The following is an 18,880-nucleotide window of genomic DNA, read 5'->3' as shown; positions in this document are numbered from 1 at the left end:
ATACTTCCATGACAGACTTGAAAGATATGATGCTATCTTGTGTCCCGTGTCAAAGAGCTGTATTATTGCTCAATTTATTGTCACTGTACAATTACAGAGGGTACCTGACACATAAAAGGCATCCATCGGTTAATTCATACGACTAGTCCTATTTCGGACGTCAAACTTCAACATATATAATAAATATGGGACTAATAATTAAGGCGCTCATTTTCCTTATTTTTTGTACAACTTGCACTTTCTCGGACAAAATTGGTATACCTTTTTCAATGACTTACCAGCACATTCAATAGACGGCACATGTATATATAATATATACTTATTTATTTCACTGCATACAGATTCCACTAAAGATGGTCTGCAGCAAGAGGAAGCCACCAGACGACCTTTGCCTTGGTGGCTAATGATGGATAGATATAAGACAATCGGCATACCCAATCCAACCCAATTATTCCCAAACTCTGGAAAGGTGAAACAGAGTCAATTTCTGAATTAGCATAAATGTATTATTTACGAATATATGGTAAATTGCATTAATTTAAAAAATAGGCATGTATTCCAATTGACGGGACAGTAGGAGAGGACAATGGGCAAGAAAACGCATTTTGGTATTTTCGAGAAGACTTGCTAGTAAATGCCCAGCATATTTTTTGGCACTTGACTCATCCCATAATGCTGGACAACCCCAACGGAACGCTTACTAATGATAGGCGTGGGGAATTATTTTACTATTTTCATCGTAACGTACTTGCAAGGTGAGCTGTTTGAGAAATTGCAAATTTTTATGAATTGTTCGAAGGCGTATGTGTTTACCTACTTGCAAATATTTTGTTCACTTGAGAAAGATATGACGCTGAACGCCTTGCCAAAGGATTTAATCGAGTAGTGGCACTGAGATATGAAGAAGGTGCAATAGTTGGGCAGGGATATGACCCTCATTTTCAAGAGGGCACCACAGAATTTACGTACCCTCCGCGCCCAAGCAATATGCCGTTCATTGTAAAATTCTGAATACTTGATTTTCACTGACTTGCACCACATTTCAAGTAATTTTTTTGTTACAGAATATAACTCGCTTCACACGATTATGGCAAACTGTCTATGCTGATATTAATAACAGGATGTTGATTGCTGTAAGTATGAAATGAAATCATAAATTATTATGTCGTTGTACTCAACAAACACAAACCATTTGTTCATACGACAGAGGGACGGAAGGTTTGTTGCATTGGATGACTTGAAGGGTATCGATTATCTGGGGGAGCTAATTGAGGCATCAATCAACAATATCAACGAGGACAGGTATTCGTTTGAAGGGATACATAACGCTGGACACGGTCATATTGGATCCATGTTTAATGAAGGCGGAAATGTATGTTGTACCTCTAAAACGAGAAAATAAATATGAAACATGATTTTACTTACCTAAATATTTTTTCTTGTTGACGCAGTTTACTGCAAGAGGTGTGATGCTTAACCCGTCTACTTCGATGCGAGACCCTGTGTTTTACCAGTGGCACAAACTTGTTGACGACATTTTCTACCGACATCATTCTTACATGGCTCCAAACCATCCTACTGTGGTAGCTAGATCATTACGTGAACAAATCTCATGTATTGTATAAAATGTGAACGTCCACAATTTATTTAGGGCCAATTTCCCTTGTTGTGGCAAGGAGTATCTGTTGAGTCAATTTCGGTCCGGGCTGCAAGTTCAGAAAGTCCAAATTTACTACAAACATTCTTCAAAAATTTGACCATTTCAATCCCCATTAAGCAAGATATTTTTATGTCCAACGAAACCATTGAGTACTGTATGAAGAGATTGGAATACGACGAGTTCACGTATAATATCACCATTGTAAGACGAATCTTTTTGCTTTTGAAATTGTGCTCTTGCTAAGTAAGTTAAATTGCTTAAAATGTGGTATTTTTATCAGGAAAAACAACCATCCGTCAACAGCGAGAAAGCAACTGTAAGAGTTTTCATGGCCCCAAGATTCAATGAAGTAGGACAGCGTTTCTCACTTGATGAGCAAACTCGGCAATTTTTTGCCATGGACTCGTTTGTTGTACATTGTAATGAAACTAAAATAGAAATTAATCAACGTATTATTACAAGTATTAAAAAATGTTGCTTCTTAATTTTTATTAATATACATAACAGTAAATTACGGGAAAACTGTAGTCACTCGAAATTCCTCATCATCAAATTTAAATTTAAACTGGAAGTTGGAAAACTGGATGGATTCTCCACCAAGTTATGAACAACCGGAATGTGGGTGTGGCTGGCCGTCAAACTTACTACTCCCCACAGGAAATGCTCAAGGAATGGTTTTTGATCTTTTTGTGATGGTGACAAATGCTGAAATTGACACACCTGAAAACTTGAACCTGATGGTATTTAATGTGATAAATTAGTCTTTGTAACAATAATGATTGACATGATACAAACACCTGCATACATATATTTTTAGCAAGAACCACAGTGCAAAATGAGTACAATTCTTTGTGGGATTAAGGATCAAAAGTACCCTGATATCAGACCGATGGGATACCCTTTTGATACTAAACCATTCCAAGTTTCTGTTCCAGGGGGTCCTCGAATGGTTGCCAATTTGGAGGAATATGTCAGTTTACTTCCAAATACTAAAGCTACTCAGGTAAATTCCAATAATTTTCATATTTTACTTTATTTTATTTCTAACTCAATCAATTTTTTTCACTATTTTCCTTATGTAAATATGTATGTAGGTGACGATCAGACACAGCTAATAAATCTACTTTTATACGTACTTAGAAATGGACTAAAAACTGTAATTCATAATTCATACTCATGCAAGCGCTTACATGCAGTACATATATACCGAAATATATATTTGATGTACATGTTTTTTTTATGTACATATCTATATGTATTCAGGAGTAAGGACGAGGATGAGACTCACTGTAAACTGTAGAATCCGGATTTAAAGGCCAATGGTCAACGTTTCGAACCTTCGTTCTTCTTCAGGACCGGAGGGAGAATTTTTGGTGACTGCTCACGGGAAGAACCAATGTGAGTGTCACTCACATTGGTTCTTCCCGTGAGCAGTCACCAAAAATTCTCCCTCCGGTCCTGAAGAAGAACGAAGGTTCGAAACGTTGACCATTGGCCTTTAAATCCGGATTCTACAGTTTACAGTGAGTCTCATCCTCGTCCTTACTCCTTATTATACTCACTCGCACATTTTACCAATCTATATGTATTCATACGAGTATATCTACATACATACGATGCTTAGTACATTACATAAATCTTAATGGATACGGTATAGTTCAAACGACTAATCGTAGTCTTGTTGTATGTGTGTGCATTATGCATTAGTTGTAATTATGATTCAAATCAACCAGTACCACTATAACGAGGGTAAGACATATATATGTAGTAAATGGTAGTTTAGCTGGATTCAAATAAAAGTATATTTTTAGTAAGGTGTTAAGTTTACAAGTTGACAGAATTTATTTCAATTTCAGAAAAATTTATATTTTTTTACAAGAAATAGACGTTAGTTTGATTTGATCTGCGAAAAAGCACATTGATTCAATTATGCTTCAAGCGCTGCATAAATCGCATAAGCAATTTCTTCAGCCCTGTTGTAAGCAGAGGCAAACGTACTACGAATGGTGTTCTGGGCGTTGAGAGAAAGTTGGTTAACATCAGCCTGCAAATCCTGTTGGAGTTGCATAAGAAGGGCCTGCAGACCCTGCAGATATCCCTGGGCAGTAGGAACAGTTAAGGTTCGATCAGCAATCTCCTGCATAGCAGCTTCGAGAATTACGGTGGCTTCAACGCTGGCAGCGTCCAGTTTTTCCCCAATCGTTTGACCAACGGTAGGATTGTCGTCGTTAGCAGTGGTTCGGATGGTGAGGATGGAAGTGCTTACCAGGGTGTGGAGCTCAGCAGCCAAACGTTCAACCTCTGGCCAGTTAGCCTGAATTGAGGTTGTAAAAAGTAAAATTTTGTAAATATTTTCTAATTTTACATGTAATTTAGATTAGAAATTATCTCCTCCAGCGATTAAGCATTGCAGTTCAACGTGGGAATATAGCTTCAATCCTGGGAACCCTCCCACCAGGAAAAAAATTCAACGAAATCTATTATATTTAAAACTTTTTCATTTTTAATGACATTGTTAACAAATTTGCATGTCTTTATAAATTCACAAAGCCCCGGAAAAGTTTTTTTAAGTAAAAAAAAACCTCATAATTTCCACTCGGTCGAAATTATTTACCTGGGGCTGAAAAAACAGCGACAGCAACGGCTGCCAAGATCACCAATTGGGCGCAGACCTTCATTTCAGCAGATTTTTGTGGAAAATTAGAGTTTGGTTGTTTGGGTGTTGTTTCTTGGTGGCAGCTAAGCTCGAACTGATTTCCTCTGCAGTTTTAGGATGCATTTTATACCCGAACAAATGCCCATTTTTCTACCAAAGTCCATTTACTGACCCAACCGGGAGTGCTTACAACGCTTATCACACACAACGAGATGATACTCAGCGTCCACCTCATATTTGACATTTGCACCCATGAGTGGACCTCTGTAATAAAACTATTAAAATTATACCCCTAAACAAAGCATAGGTGAAAATGATTCTCGCTGATTTTGATTGATTTTATATACAAAAGTCCTTCCAATTAGGTCACCTCATGTGAATTTTTACATTAATAGATATTTTACAATACGTAGATTTTACATTTTAGATCATAGACAGCATATCACATCATATTATGCTCTAAATATCTTTTCCATCATATTATATTTTTGAAATGTCGAAGAATTTGGTCTTTAAATTGTCAATTTTTCATTTACTCGTTAGAATTCAATTTTTTTAAATTAATTTGAGAGGACGAAACAAAGCTAGTGGTTCATAACTTAAGTTGTCTTATTAGCGAAAATTCTGAATCAGAGGCAAAGTCATCCGTTTTGTTAATGCTGTTCACACCCTTAATCCATCATAATCTGATAATCTGCAATAATCCATCGAGCCTACATATTTAACCCACTTGAGCTCGGGAGCGACTGGACCTTTGGATGTAACTTTGGTGAACATCGCCCTTCACTCTTCGCCCAACCCGATAAGCCAAGTGCATTAACATACTTAAAACCCCAAACTTAGATTTAGATCACTTGACACATACACATGTGCATACGTGTTTATGTCTGTATTTATTGTGGGGGTGCACAGCGTACCCAATAATACCCAGTTTCTCAATTGTATGCAGTTTTGTTCATGCTGTTGATTATTTTGACAGACTGCTGTTGCACAATTAGATTACAATTTAGCCAATCATCACATGCCAACCTTCCAAGATATTAATGTATCCAATCGGCTGTAAAAGATTATTTTTATACTGCAATGCAATTATTGAACATTCGCATACATATGTGCACTTTTGTAAAAATAAGATAAGTTCTATAAATCGAATTGAATTCCGCAAAATTCCAATCAACAATATTGGGAAATTTGCCTTGTAATGCCAGTATGTCTACTTTATAAACATGTAAGTAGATATATGGTTCGATTTATATGGCTCGATGATTGATTGACGTCACTTGGTGGTTCGAGAACCGTTCTCAAATAGTATTGTGACCCTGTTCAACGTGCATTCATACATATATTTCTTGACTTACCGATATGCACATGATATGATGGGTGGTTTTCCCCGTATCCTTAAAATGGATAATCTTCATTATACTTTTAAGTAGTTATAGATATCTAAAACATATGAAAACCCTTCACATTTTTGTGGAGACCTGCAATTTGGATAATGCCATGCGCGTTATCCTAAAATTAATAGCATAGAAACTTATTCCAGCTAACATCGCTGGTTACGTTTCAAGAACGTGCTGCAATGTTTCGTAATGAAAAAATATGTCGATCTCGTCTTTTCTGTGAGAAACTTTTATTAGATAAGGACCAGATACAATCGTAGAATAGAGGATAATTTTTTTTATTATTATTATTAAACAAATAAGTAGTTTTATTACATTAATACAAATTAAGTTCAAAAGGACAATTCGTTGAATAATAATAATTCTTAAAATGCAGTTTTAAATATAATACATTTCATTAAACTTCTTTCCTGGTGGGAGAGTTCCTACAATTGAAGCAGCATTGCCACGCTGAACTGCAATACTGATTCGCTGGAGGAGAAAAGTCGTAGAGGATAATTAGTTTCCAAGGATCTTTTAAAGTCCAGCCAAAGATATTTCTTTCTTGAAAAGTTGAGGTTACAAAATCGTAATACAAATTCACCAAGGTCCTGAATTTTACTTAGTTACGTGTCTACATATGTAGACACGTAACTAAGTAAAATTCAGGACCTTGAAATTCACTAAAAACCGACATCGATGCATGAAATTTAATTTCACTATTGTAATTATATACCGCATTTAACTGAATTAAGTCACAGCAAAAACCTCTAAAACCGACATAGCTGTTTAACCACTTCAGTAACTTTAATGATGTCTGAATCTACTGCCCCTTCAACAATGGCAGAACAGGGCGGGACAGACCATGATGGAACCACAGCAATGATATCGAACAATGGGACAGAGGGGGACAATAAGAGGAAGAAAATGTCGATGAATTTCGCAGTTGACGAGGAAGGACAGCCAGTTGGGCTTCCCTTGGACCTGTTTCTCTTTTCGACAAAGAAAGATTCTCAGGAGGGATTGGTGCGCTTCACCAAGACCCACAGAATGCCAGACACGAAATTGGTCAGATTTGAATTGCATCTTATGCATATCTCTTGCTCCTCAAATAATAGTAAAAGGAAGCATTGCAATTTATATAGGCTCCAACTTACGAGTACAGTAAACTTCCAGGACAAGTTCCACTTTCTGACGACTTTCATCTAGAATTAAATCGTGAACGTGTTGGACCTGATGACGATGGATTGGACGATGAAGATCTCACGCATGCTGATGGTGTCATAAGAAAGAAGAAAGTTTTTGTTGGGAGGAGAAAGTCCATTATTTACGACAATATTTGGGTGAATAAGGGCGAGTTCCTGTTTCCGTACAGAACATACCGCCCAAAAGTTCAGGTTGGTGTAAACATTGTTTATTTGTTTGACATCAGCAACAGTTCATAGTCATGTAAATCCTTAGATAATAAATACGCATGTATTCGTTGCTACAACTTTGACAGGTTCCATACAAAGGTGGAGCTGGACAAGTACCCCAAGCCGTAGTTTGTGAACGGCTTCATCGTCTATATAAACGGACGGATATAAATGTCGTGTTGCAAAGTCTGGGAATTGAAAGTTCCGATTTAATTCCACCTCCAAATTATGCCGAGACAAATGAAAGATTTTATCAGGAAATGACTTTTAGAAACCGAGTCCGAGTGAATGGAGTATTTAAGAGAGATTTTATAGTCCAAGGAAAAAAGTGTTTGCTTATTTCACTACATACGTGCATGCATATTTACCTATGCACATAATATGCGTCTCTATTGCCAGGAATTTCCAAGATTTTCAAGACGAACATCAAGTGCACACTCATTTGCACGCTCCAAAAGATGGGAGATCATCGCTTTCATATCCCTCGTCTGAAGATTCTAACCCATCCACCTCAAATTCAAATCCTTCGGGAGAAAATACAATCCCAACAATGGACAAGCATAGGCATGAAAAGGCCGGTAAAGATCACCATCTCGATGATATCCATCCCTTCATCCGATCCAAACCTCCATTCGGTCACATGGTTGGTCACTTTTTGTTGTATGTACATATTTACCTCGTTATGTTGGCATGTCTCCTGTCGCTTCAACCATGACTTCAAGCACTTCGACTTCACTTTAGAATATCTTAGCTGGTACAGCGAGTGTGATAAAAAAAAGAGTGCCCTTGTCATTGTGGCACTTATTTTTAGGAAATTCGTTAACTTTTAATAATATTAACTGGACAATAAATATTTCATACTTTGCGTTTGACTCTCCACAGTTTCCAATCAACTGTTTTGATAATTGTACCTTCGACATTCGACCACCTGAAGAATGGATTCAATTGGGGTTAGATTTTAAAGATAAGCGATTCTATCCTCTTCCTGGCAAAGCATTTCTACCACTTCCGGCTGGGGCTGCAAAGAAAAAAAGTCCAGCCTTATCCGAAACTGTCGTTGACCATTTGCTAACCGCAACACCCAGGTTGAATAGGATGTATCAGTGGCTGCTCAAGGAAAGGTGAGATTTTATAAATAAATCATGAAATACAATCCCGAGATTGGTTATTGGCGAGGTTGAGTTGACCCAAGCATATTTCATATGTACACATGTATGAATGATTTAGATTTGAGAGAACTGTGAGGATGCTGGGTCTTGATCCCAGTCAAGGTATGCTTGTTATCAATAGTTATAATAACTTTATGAATAACGAGTTATTACCCTCGTTATTTACGTGCATATATGTACATACATTACTTAAATAATCTTGATGTACTTTAAACACCAACAGTGAAAAACAACCCTAGCGAATTTGACCTTAGTCTCCTAGCCCGACTGGGATCTACTGTGCCTTCCCTTTTTCGAACATCGGATACTCGTATCATAGAAAGAATTACGATGCAAGTTCGCTTGTCCCGACAAATGCATATTGCAAGAAAAACGGAAGGCTCTATGCTCAGTTTAATGGATGCAGAGCAATTAGTTAATTCATCCGGGGATTCTGCATCTGATCAAAATAAAGGAGGACCCACAGACATCCAAAATTACAATGATACCATGCAATTCATCGACTCTGCTGGAACTCTCATCCCTGTAAAAAATGTTATTCAAAAGAAAAGGGCAGATAGGATGAAAGGATCTGAAGAGATGGAGGATGAAGAGAAGGACGACAATTATGATGACGTCACAGATCAAAGCAATGTGTGAGTGTTGTCACACACTTTTGTCAACCGTATGAATGTGTATAAAATGGTTAAATGGTTAAATATGTATAAAATGGTATTTTTCTTTATAACGAATAGAGTCGTACTGCACGATGAAACCGAAGCGCCTGAAACCATTCCCGAATTTGAGGTATAAAGCATTATGCAAATATATAGATACCACACACATTTATTAAACTATTTGATGATGATGCATATGTAGCTAATATTACAGCTGTATTTTTATATAGCTCGATGGTGAACAACGTAACGAAGAGACGGATGCTGAGGAGGAGGAGATTGACGATGAAGAAGGGGACGAGGACGAGGAGGAAGAGGATTCCAAAGAGTGGAGTGGCCTCCCATCCGAAGCAATATTAAAAGGAGACTATGGTCAAGTTCGCCCCACAAGTCCCGACTTTGACTCATTCATCGATGGACACACCAAGTTTGTCATTGAATTTGACAAGATGAAGAAAGTCCATATTCATGACTGGAAGTGGGTGGACGTGGCTGTGTTTGATTACAACGAGAAGACAGAACGATTCTACGTCCGAAGTATTTATGCCCCCATAGTGCACGCATGGGTGCCTAAAATATATCTCTGTTTTGATGGCGAGGATCCTAACCAACATGGAAAGAGAGTTCGGGATGCTGTTGTTCGGCGTATCGAGTGGGAAAACATTATGCGATTTAACCTCTATGTTGACTGTTTGCCTGTGGATGGCTTACCTTCAATCAGTGAGAAAGTTATGGACATCATATTAGCAAAAACATTAAGTACGCCGAGGTTGGAGTATACAGATAAGTCGTTGGAGAAGGTAACAAAAATTCAGAATTTTATTAGTGGGTGCCATTTAAATACATATGTACACATTTATCTAAGGTCAAGAAAGAGATTGAATTGGAGTATAAGCGAACATTTGCAAAAGCCAAGTTCATCCAAATAATTGACAAACATCATCATCTTTACAAACCGTGGGTTTCAATCCCTGAGCAAGATCGTCATTATTATTATATGCTACCCCAAGATTCGACAACCGAGTGGAAACGTCTTCAAGAAATATCAATAGACGTTCCCATCCAGGTTTTTGCTTATAAAAAACTCCGAGTCCAAAAGCTGTCGGTCAGATTTGGAGAAAAGGAACCCAGAGAAGCTCTCAACAAAATCCGTGAGATTTGTTTGGATGCCAGGCGAAAATTTTTGATCTTGACGGATTTAGAACTCATGGAAATTGATGAATGGGAGCGTCGTCAGATTGAAAACATTAAAGAGGTTCGCTCGAATCAGTTGCAAAATAGTCAAGTCATTATTTTTATTTACATGTAAACGTAGTTTTTCACACTGCTACATATGTCTGTATCCATAATGCGCATAAACCATTTTGTTTTCTAGGTTCGAAAGTTCTTAACGGAAGAATGGTGTCAACTTGTTGTCAATGTATTAGTCGAGAATCTTGGAAAAATCCCACACTCATGGTACAACTTGAAGGAGACCAATTATGAAATATTCATCATGTCTAAACTAAACAACTATTTGACTTTAATCAAGTTAATGATGGAGGTAGTTAATGATATTCCTTATCCCGAGTTTAGAATAATCCGGTATTGCTATTGCTATTTATTTATGGGCAGGACACTATTCGATCAATGGTAACCGAAGCTCTGGAAAAGTTTATAAATCGACTTAAGGAAGTGACAAGTGAAATTAATTACAAGCGAAGATTCGCCTGGGATAAAAGAGATTTGATTAATTCACTCTATCCTCCACCAAAAGGAGTTCCTCCTTTGTGGACTATCGACATTGTAATGGAAGCTGACTCTGCGAGATACAACCACAAGCTTGGAGATTTTTCTACAGTGGTCAAAAATTTGTTTACTCGGGTTGTGGAGGCAGTGAAGGACCTGCCGACGGTAAACTCATAGCTAAATCTGAATCAAGTGGAATCATTTTTGCATTTTGATTATTATTAGAATGACATTCGTATCGTTTAATAATATTGATTGCAGCTTTTACCGAAAGTCATGCCGCAGATGCAGTTTGCAACACGACCATTTCTTCTATGTCCTGAAGAAGGCGAACCGGAAATGCAACGTCTGAGCAAGGAGATGCAAAAGTACTTGAAGCGAACTCTACTACCAATTGACACTTATGTGCTTTTGTACAACAAATATCTAACAATTTGGAACACTGAAGAATTTCTCAAGTTAGAAAAAAAACATAATTTGGGATTTTAATTTTAGTTGCAATGAAAAAGCTTTATTATTTTCATACAGAGAATGGAATGTTAAGCGTCATACGGCTGAAGAAGTTGCTTCTGAAGTAGAGTTGCATCGAAGTCAGGAAGCAGTTTATGAAAAAGACATTCCAAAATTTATCAGTATCACTGGATTTGTCGTTAATGTTGAGATCCTCCGGACCGAATTGTTGCATAAGAAGAAAAATATGTACACCACAATTCTTGATGCACATTCTCAAAAATTAAGAAAGATTATCCAGAGGGTGAGTTTATTAATTTGTAATAGTAATAAAACTATACATATTACGGAGAAATTTGCTAAAGACTGATTTTTTCCTAATTGCTGTGCTATTGCAGGTTAATGAAGAATATGAAGAAATGGAACGTAAATTAAACATTCGTTCCAACATAATTGAGGAAGTGAAGGAACTTAAGTTTTACGTAGCTGCAGTACCTGCACAAGTAGAAAAGCTGCAAGAAATTACAATTGGTGTCATCAACGACTACACAGTTTTCGACCGTTTCTTGTACAATATCCCCGATGAAGATGTGTTTGCCAAATGGAACACACTAGTATATGCTGGAACCATCATGAGGCTCAGCAAGGCAGCTGTTAACTGGCTAATTGATGATTACGACAGGTCCTTAGACCTTCAACAAGAACAACTGAACGCCCTGAGCTCAGAAGTGGAAGCTTTGTCGTATGGCGTTATTGCTTTGTCCGAATTCGTCGATTTGGAGCAGGCTACAGAAGTGTGCGAACAAATTGACAAGCTGTTGGAACAAGAAAAAGGGTTTCAGGAGCAGTGTAACTTGCTAAACCGACGCCAAAAAATATTCGGATGTCCATCGCTTCTTCAGGATGAGCTGGATAACATTTTGACGGGAATTCAGCCATATCACGATTTATGGTTTACTTGTGTTGGTATGCGCTTATCAGTCTGTTTTATATATGATAAATACATAAACATCCACATATTTTGTTGGGTGTACAATAGTTGTTAGTATTCATGTGCACATATATAGATTGGCTGAAAGTTATTGATGCCGTTAACAACGCCACTTTGGAAGAAGTAGATATTGATGCTCTTGTATTCGTTATAAACCAAGGAGTGGACAAAATTTCCCAATGTGCCATTCACTTTGGAGAAGCTGGGTTGTCAAAAGTGCAGGTACATGCATAATCTGATTTAGTGTTCATTATTCAGCATAAATATTTACTGGAAAATCTTAAATAGCAATTTTATAGTTTATATTTTATTTGAAATATTTGCAATAACAAAGGCAATAGCAGTCAAAGTAAAAGAAAAGATGGACGAATTTCTTCCTCTTGCTCCTCTTATGCGTGCTCTGAGAAATGATGGGTTGAGATCTCGACATTGGGAAGCAATTTCAGACATCACAGGTTGAAAAAAGCTGGACTGTGCATATTACGCATTTATGCACCTTGTAACTCCTAGCTTTAAATTTACAGGAATTCCAGTGGTTGCAAAAACCGAAAACTTTAAATATCTGTTAGAACAGGGAATTGCTACTTATTGTCAAAGGATTGTGGATATTGGAGACCTTGCTACTAAAGAATTGGAGATTGAAGTCGCATTAGAAAATATGCAAGAGAAAATTGCAGAGTATGAAGTAACATTCAGCTTGGATTCCGTTTCAAGTATGTTTTCACCACGTCATAAGGAATGTACGTATTTGTGTATTCAAGTTTCGTGGATTAAATAAGCCATTATTTAATTCACAGAACAACATTACATTTCCATGTCTGACGAATCCAAAGAAATCGTGGAAGAATACGTAAAGAAAACTGAGGAACTCAAGGAAAATCCTTTTAACCCACCGTTTGAGGAAGGTATGTACTAAATTATTGATAAATAATTTGTCTAAGAATTAAGTATCATCATTATTATCAAATCTAATATGAAGAGCTGGCTAAGTGGGAACGTAAGATTAATATGGCCAAGAACAGCATGGAACTGGTATAGATTACAAATATTAAATAATCTCGTATACTCTGCATTAACCAGTTGCCTGCCACATTTGAAGCCATAAAATAGTTGCTAAGCCCCCAATATAACGCTTCGAATTTCGCGATCCTTGTACCATTTTTCTTGGACAATCATTTCCAATGCGGTCCAAGATATGAAATTATGACACGTACGCTAGCGCCCAAATTAATGCAGAGTTGATACTGATAATTTGACATATAGAAATTATTTTACTTATCATTGCTTGATTGCTTGTTTGCCAAGGCAATTTTTAGCCCGAGTCAGGGCTTATGTAATTGTCATGTCCGTCCGTCTGTCTGTCTGTCTGTCTGCCTGCCTGTCTTTAAAATAACTCTCGAACGAGTTAACCGATTGACTTGAAATTTTTACCATATGCAGATTGGACAAAGTTAGGAAATGAGTTCGAAGATGGGCGACATCGGTCCAGTGGTTGACCTGTGGGGGTCATCGGAGTGGGTGGGGTATTATGCACCAAAATTTCGAAATCGTCGTAGAAAACTCAAATTTGGTACAGAGGCTGGTAATGGCTCCTAATGAAAGAATATGAAGTGAAATTGGTAAAATTTTTAAAGGCCAGGACCCGTTGAGGTGACCCATATCGATTTTCATAGCTTGTCGCAAACAGCTGAAATTCGGAACTGTGATACTTAATGGCTTCTCATGAAATTATATGAAGTCAAAGAGGAACAAAAAGTAGCCAGAGGGGTACCCATACCGATTTCTAAGAGTTTATATATTCAGATAAAATTTAGTGCGGAGTCGAAAAAAAAGTTAGAATTAAAATATAGGAGGGTTGAATTTCGAAATTTTTATGCGAACAGCCTCTACTGCTCGTGGTATTTGGTTTGGTGCCAAGTAATACTACCAAGTGACGTTAAGTTAATGCAAGAATTAGTGAAAAATGGTACAACATTCTGACAAACATGGGTTTGCTAATCAATCCTGGTTCGGGCTAAGCAAAGCTGTACAGATATGTTGGAATTTCCGTAAATAATCTCTATAAAGCTGGAGTTTTTTGGGGCTAGTATATTACGATCAAGTATTTATTATCAATAGCAAATATTTGACCTAAACTTTTCTCAAACTTATAAACATGTGCAGATAGTGAAGAAGTAAGTCGAGCGTTCTCTGGGGCAGTATTGGCATTGTGAAAAACCTATCAGTACAGCCTGTACTGATAGGTTTTTCACAATGAAATTTTCTATACAATTGTGATACTATTTTGCACTAATTCTTACATAACTCATAGAAATCGGTATGGGTCACCCCCTCTGGGGTGACTTTAACTTATAGTTGCTTTTTGTTCGTATTTGACTTCATATTATTTCATGAGAAGCCATTAAGTATCACTGTTTTGAATTTCAGCTTTTTTCCGACAAGTTCTGAAAATCGGTATGGGTCACCCCAACGGGTCCCGGACGATGAAAATTTTACCAATTCACTTCATATTCTTCCATTAGGGGCCATAAGCAGCCTTTATACAAAATTTCAGCTCGATTGGATGATTTTGAAAAATCGGTATTGGTCATACCCTCTCCGGTACTTCCGGTTGAAAAATTTTCCAATCTCGCTTTATATTCTTCTATTAGGAACCATTAGCACGCTCCGTGCCAAATTTCAGCTTTCTATCACAATTTTGAGATTTAGGTGCCTAATACCCACCGATCCAAATCTTTTCTCATCGAACCCCATCTTCGAACTCGGTCGTTGCATATACATGTCTGCACCAAATTTGGTTAAAATCGGTCAACTCGTTCGAAAGTTATCGAAAGACAGACGGACATGACGATCACATAAGCCCTGGTTCGGGCTAAAAAAAATTACACGACTTTGATGTGCTCGGGCGGACAATTTTGTTTTTGGAATTACACGACTTTGATGTGCTTGGGCGATAGATTTTGTTTTTGAAATCACACGACATTGATGTACTTGGGCGCATGGTTACCGTACAAGAATTACACGACTTTGATGTACTTGGGCCCTTAGCGACGTTTTGTGCAGCACATGACATTCATGTGCTTGGGAGGCAACTGGTTAATACACAAACTATTGTATGCTCATAATATGTACATATGTCTGATACTTTAGTGGTTTAAACTTCAGCAAGATTGGTTGGTGGAAATCGAACCCAATTTTCGAGCAGCGGATATCAAAACTAGATTGCCCGTGGAGTACAAACTATTCGAAAAGATGCAGCGTATTTGGAAACGACTGATTCGTCATGTCAAAAGCAAACCGATGGTATGCAAACATATTTTTCTCTCACCACCTTCTTTAGATCCACATATTTGCATACTCAACTGTGTTGAGTTTTGTATTTAGTTTACTCATTATTGCTTACATGCATATTATGGAAATTTCAGCTTATTGAAGTCGCATCAGATTCAACGGTTGCGGCGTCACTTCAACAATTCGACGAGTTGGCAGGAACGATAAAGAAAGCTTTGGAGGAACGACAGCGACCTAAAGGGTCAGACGAAGACTCTGATTAGCTGTGCCATATACAGCGATATTTCTGTAATATGATCTTATAATTTGATTCGTAATTGCTAATTTTAAAGCTATCTATATAAGTACATGTGTATGCGTGCATTAAGAATACTTAACTTTTAGTTAATGCAAACGTAAATGCTAAATAAATAAGGATGATTGCATTAATAACCCCTATTAAAACCACTCCATATTTCTCTTGTAATGTTAATGCACAGATTAATTGATCAGTAAATCAATATTTTATAACGCAACAAATCACTCTGTTCATTTGCCCTCCTGACAGGAAATAACTTCATTAACATCAATTTTGATAAGATATTTAATTTATATATGTAGGCTGAAATTGAAGTACAGTCTTGGTCTGTGCATAAAGTGCCAAATCTTTGAGAAAATCAGAAACTTGACAGACTTATTTAATATCTATGTTAACTAAACTAACTTTATAGGTTCACATCTGGAGCAAAAACCACATACATTTCTCATCAACTAGTCAGCCATTACAATGGAAATTAATTAAGTTCAATATTACCTAATCACACAAAACATATCCTTCGATTTCAATCAAAGGAGCCCCGTCATAAAGTAATCGTCAGGGAGTAAGAAAAATAAATTAAGTAAGATAACTTTGATATGTATGACTTAAAAATATGTATGCATTTAATTAGATTTTTAATTTAAGCTACTAGTATTTTATATTTCTGTAGAGTTTTCATTGTTGTAATTTTTAAGCAGCATACATAATAACGTCACGTAATGAAATCAAGAGAATTAATAATAAAAAAATCCTCACAACTCGAGTGAGTAATACTTTCTGTCTCATTTTTTTTTACATTTCTTCCGGTCTTCAATTTCCATTGTTCAAAGGTTCACTGTTTCTCGACATAATCATCACTAGCAATAATAAATAACTACGTCGGTCGGTCGGTATAACCATTAGCATTAAACAATACCTGAGGAAGACACACACAAGAGTCGATTAGTGGCATCGAGAAGTAAATAAATATGTGAATATTTAACAACTCGAATGAAATGAAAGTGTCTCAAACTGAGCGTACAGGAATCATTTTGTATTTCCGTCGAATAAATTAAACTGCTATTTAGCTAACTAAAATCAAGCTCATCTTAAAAAAATATATAATGGAGTAACTCATATTTTGCCAAAAATGTGGGCCCTAGTGTATACGAACTATAACAATGGATATTATATTTCGTAAGTTTGTAGTAAGCTTTGATGTACATACATATGTAAATCGCTCATGAATTCTCAATAACGGACAATGAGTCGTTGCTCGTACCATGGTGTGTGGATGCTTGTTGTGCAGTGTTACATATACGTATACCATTTATCAATATTAAGGAGTTCCAACTTTGTAAAAAAATCGCTTTTTTGGCTCTTTCACAAAACGCTTTTTTCTCAATTCCGCATGTGATTTCGAAATTTTTTCCAATATTTTTGCTTAAAAATAAAATCAAGGTTAAGATAATTTTATTTTTGGACCAAAAGAGTGAAAAAAGAACGAAATTGCATCGCAATTGACAAAAAAGCGTTTTGAGAAAAGAGCGAAAAAAGCGATTTTTTTACAAAGTTGGGAGTCCCTATTATGTATGAAATGATGAATTTACACCGGAATCGCTTTTCTTTTTACTTCCCACAACTTACCACACTAATGACACCTTAATTACCACAAAGTTTAATTATCTGTATTTGCCTATGAAGGAATTCTATAGGAATACCGATAGCTCGCACAAATAAACATGTGTCTCAAGCAACATGTCATCAAACACCGATTTAAATCAATGATCAAAATATTTAAATCAAGTCTCAAAGTGACTGTACCATCGAAGGTTGAATTAACGGTTTATCAAATTAGTCGAGAAAGGTTTTAAAGACCTAGAGACAAGATAATCTGGTTCCTATACCCAAGTAAACATGTCAATCTGACTGAATTGTACGGTTGGTGTTATACATGTAAATACATGCATCTGTTGTAATGTAAACGCACAGATCTTTCAACCTTTTTCTTTTACTTTGGTGTATGAACATACGTATAGTAATATATGCAAAATTGATACATTTTTCACCTATTTATAGGTAATAAATGTAAGTAAATAATTTGGTTGCATATCTTACGTACATTAAATCTTTTTTGTGTGATCCTCAATTATGTGTGCTTAGTACTCTGTTGTTATTTGACTCATTTTTTCAAAATTAGGCAGTTTCTGGCATTTTACGAGTTATTGCGCATTGTTGACTCTGACCAAAAAGCAAGATTTAGTCATACACTTCTAAAAGCCTCATGTCGCGAAAAACAATAATCCTGTCAATGGTCAGTAATCGTGAGATTAATGGAATAATTTTCGTGGTGATCTTGTCAGTTTTGATGCAATGTAACTTACTACAAATTGTGATCTAGTTAAAAATTGCTTATCTAATAAACAAGCAAACAATGGACGAAATATAGGTGAAGCAGGTTGCAGGTGCATTCATATTTTGTTCGATGTGATAAATTGTGCAACCATAATAAGCGAACTATTTTAAATTACCTAACATCGCCGTTTTTCATTTTCATGAACCAAGAAATAATTCTTAAAGTTGAAAACCTTGAATTTTTTAAGGAATTATATAATGACATCCAAAATCAGATAGACAGAAACTCGTGACATTATGTAAATGAAACTGACCATTGATAGTTCTTGTTGACATCTAGCATACACACATACATTGATACGTATGTATATCGGCTATTATGACCATGTGCTTTTATCTCGTGCACGTATTTATCTCAAAATTGTGGATTAATGGACATGTGATAATATTCCAATTTAATATGGACGATGTGGACTGACCTACGACCCAGTACTCGTTACTGATCACACATTTTGTGTGTAATTTAAAATTCAAGAATATTATCCCCAGTGTCACTTATGGCATTAATGACCACATAAAATGTGTAACTGTTAATTAACTTTCAACAATCTCGCAACCCTATATGTACCATATCAAATTATTGAAGTTTAAAATTTTTGCGGTGTGTAAATTTTCTTAAGGAATGCTGTGCGTACATTTATTTATGTACATATTACATTTACCCCAAAGTCTCAATTTAAAAATGTTAATTATAGTTTAAATGGGTTTAATGTGACATTTCATGTTTGGGCGTAATATAAAATTATTCCCTTTGCAGTCAATTGCTCAAACCAGTTGAATAAAGATTTTTCCT

At 36.4% G+C, this 18,880-nt stretch overlaps 2 protein-coding genes and 1 long non-coding RNA gene across 3 annotated transcripts; 2 read left to right on the top strand and 1 right to left on the bottom strand.

Annotated features, from left to right (window-relative positions):
* Window positions 1-94: 94 nt before the first annotated feature.
* Window positions 95-2,807, top strand: LOC110844375 (hemocyanin F chain). The gene is made up of 12 exons (XM_022090562.2): window positions 95-255; window positions 342-469; window positions 550-755; window positions 846-999; window positions 1,065-1,133; window positions 1,208-1,372; window positions 1,452-1,583; window positions 1,652-1,861; window positions 1,941-2,079; window positions 2,168-2,400; window positions 2,478-2,663; window positions 2,755-2,807. The coding sequence occupies exons 1-12, from the start codon at window positions 186-188 to the stop codon at window positions 2,773-2,775; spliced, it is 1,713 nt and encodes a 570-aa protein (XP_021946254.1). The 5' UTR covers window positions 95-185; the 3' UTR covers window positions 2,776-2,807.
* Window positions 2,808-3,478: 671 nt separating this feature from the next.
* LOC110844690 lies at window positions 3,479-4,430 on the bottom strand. Its single transcript, XR_004834109.1, has 2 exons — window positions 4,275-4,430; window positions 3,479-4,137 (listed from the first exon to the last, which is right to left on the bottom strand). It is a non-coding gene; the product is annotated as an uncharacterized LOC110844690 (long non-coding RNA).
* A 7,087-nt stretch (window positions 4,431-11,517) lies between these two features.
* On the top strand, window positions 11,518-16,415 carry LOC118434675 (dynein heavy chain 1, axonemal-like). Its single transcript, XM_035848734.1, has 8 exons — window positions 11,518-12,079; window positions 12,181-12,326; window positions 12,439-12,559; window positions 12,629-12,817; window positions 12,902-13,009; window positions 13,084-13,136; window positions 15,255-15,407; window positions 15,530-16,415. The coding sequence occupies exons 1-8, from the start codon at window positions 11,533-11,535 to the stop codon at window positions 15,656-15,658; spliced, it is 1,446 nt and encodes a 481-aa protein (XP_035704627.1). The 5' UTR covers window positions 11,518-11,532; the 3' UTR covers window positions 15,659-16,415.
* Window positions 16,416-18,880: the final 2,465 nt, after the last annotated feature.

The sequence above is a fragment of the Folsomia candida genome, unplaced genomic scaffold (genome assembly GCF_002217175.1).
Source record: "Folsomia candida strain VU population unplaced genomic scaffold, ASM221717v1 Fcan01_Sc002, whole genome shotgun sequence".
In the NCBI taxonomy this organism is placed as follows: domain Eukaryota; kingdom Metazoa; phylum Arthropoda; class Collembola; order Entomobryomorpha; family Isotomidae; genus Folsomia; species Folsomia candida.
Note: the sequence above shows the minus strand (reverse complement) of the source record. Positions and strands in the feature narration are given on the sequence as shown.

What these genes read in the sequence shown, in the direction of transcription:
- LOC118434675 (XM_035848734.1), top strand. Translation starts at nt 11,533, where the DNA reads ATGGAACGTAAATTAAACATTCGTTCCAACATAATTGAGGAAGTGAAG. An exon ending in AGCAATTTCAGACATCACAG is followed by an intron (nt 12,560 to 12,628) that starts GTTGAAAAAAGC and finishes TTAAATTTACAG; the next exon opens with GAATTCCAGTGGTTGCAAAA. An exon ending in TAACCCACCGTTTGAGGAAG is followed by an intron (nt 13,010 to 13,083) that starts GTATGTACTAAA and finishes TCTAATATGAAG; the next exon opens with AGCTGGCTAAGTGGGAACGT.
- LOC110844375 (XM_022090562.2), top strand. Translation starts at nt 186, where the DNA reads ATGGGACTAATAATTAAGGCGCTCATTTTCCTTATTTTTTGTACAACT. An exon ending in CAAGCAATATGCCGTTCATT is followed by an intron (nt 1,000 to 1,064) that starts GTAAAATTCTGA and finishes TTTTTGTTACAG; the next exon opens with AATATAACTCGCTTCACACG. An exon ending in GGACTCGTTTGTTGTACATT is followed by an intron (nt 2,080 to 2,167) that starts GTAATGAAACTA and finishes TATACATAACAG; the next exon opens with TAAATTACGGGAAAACTGTA.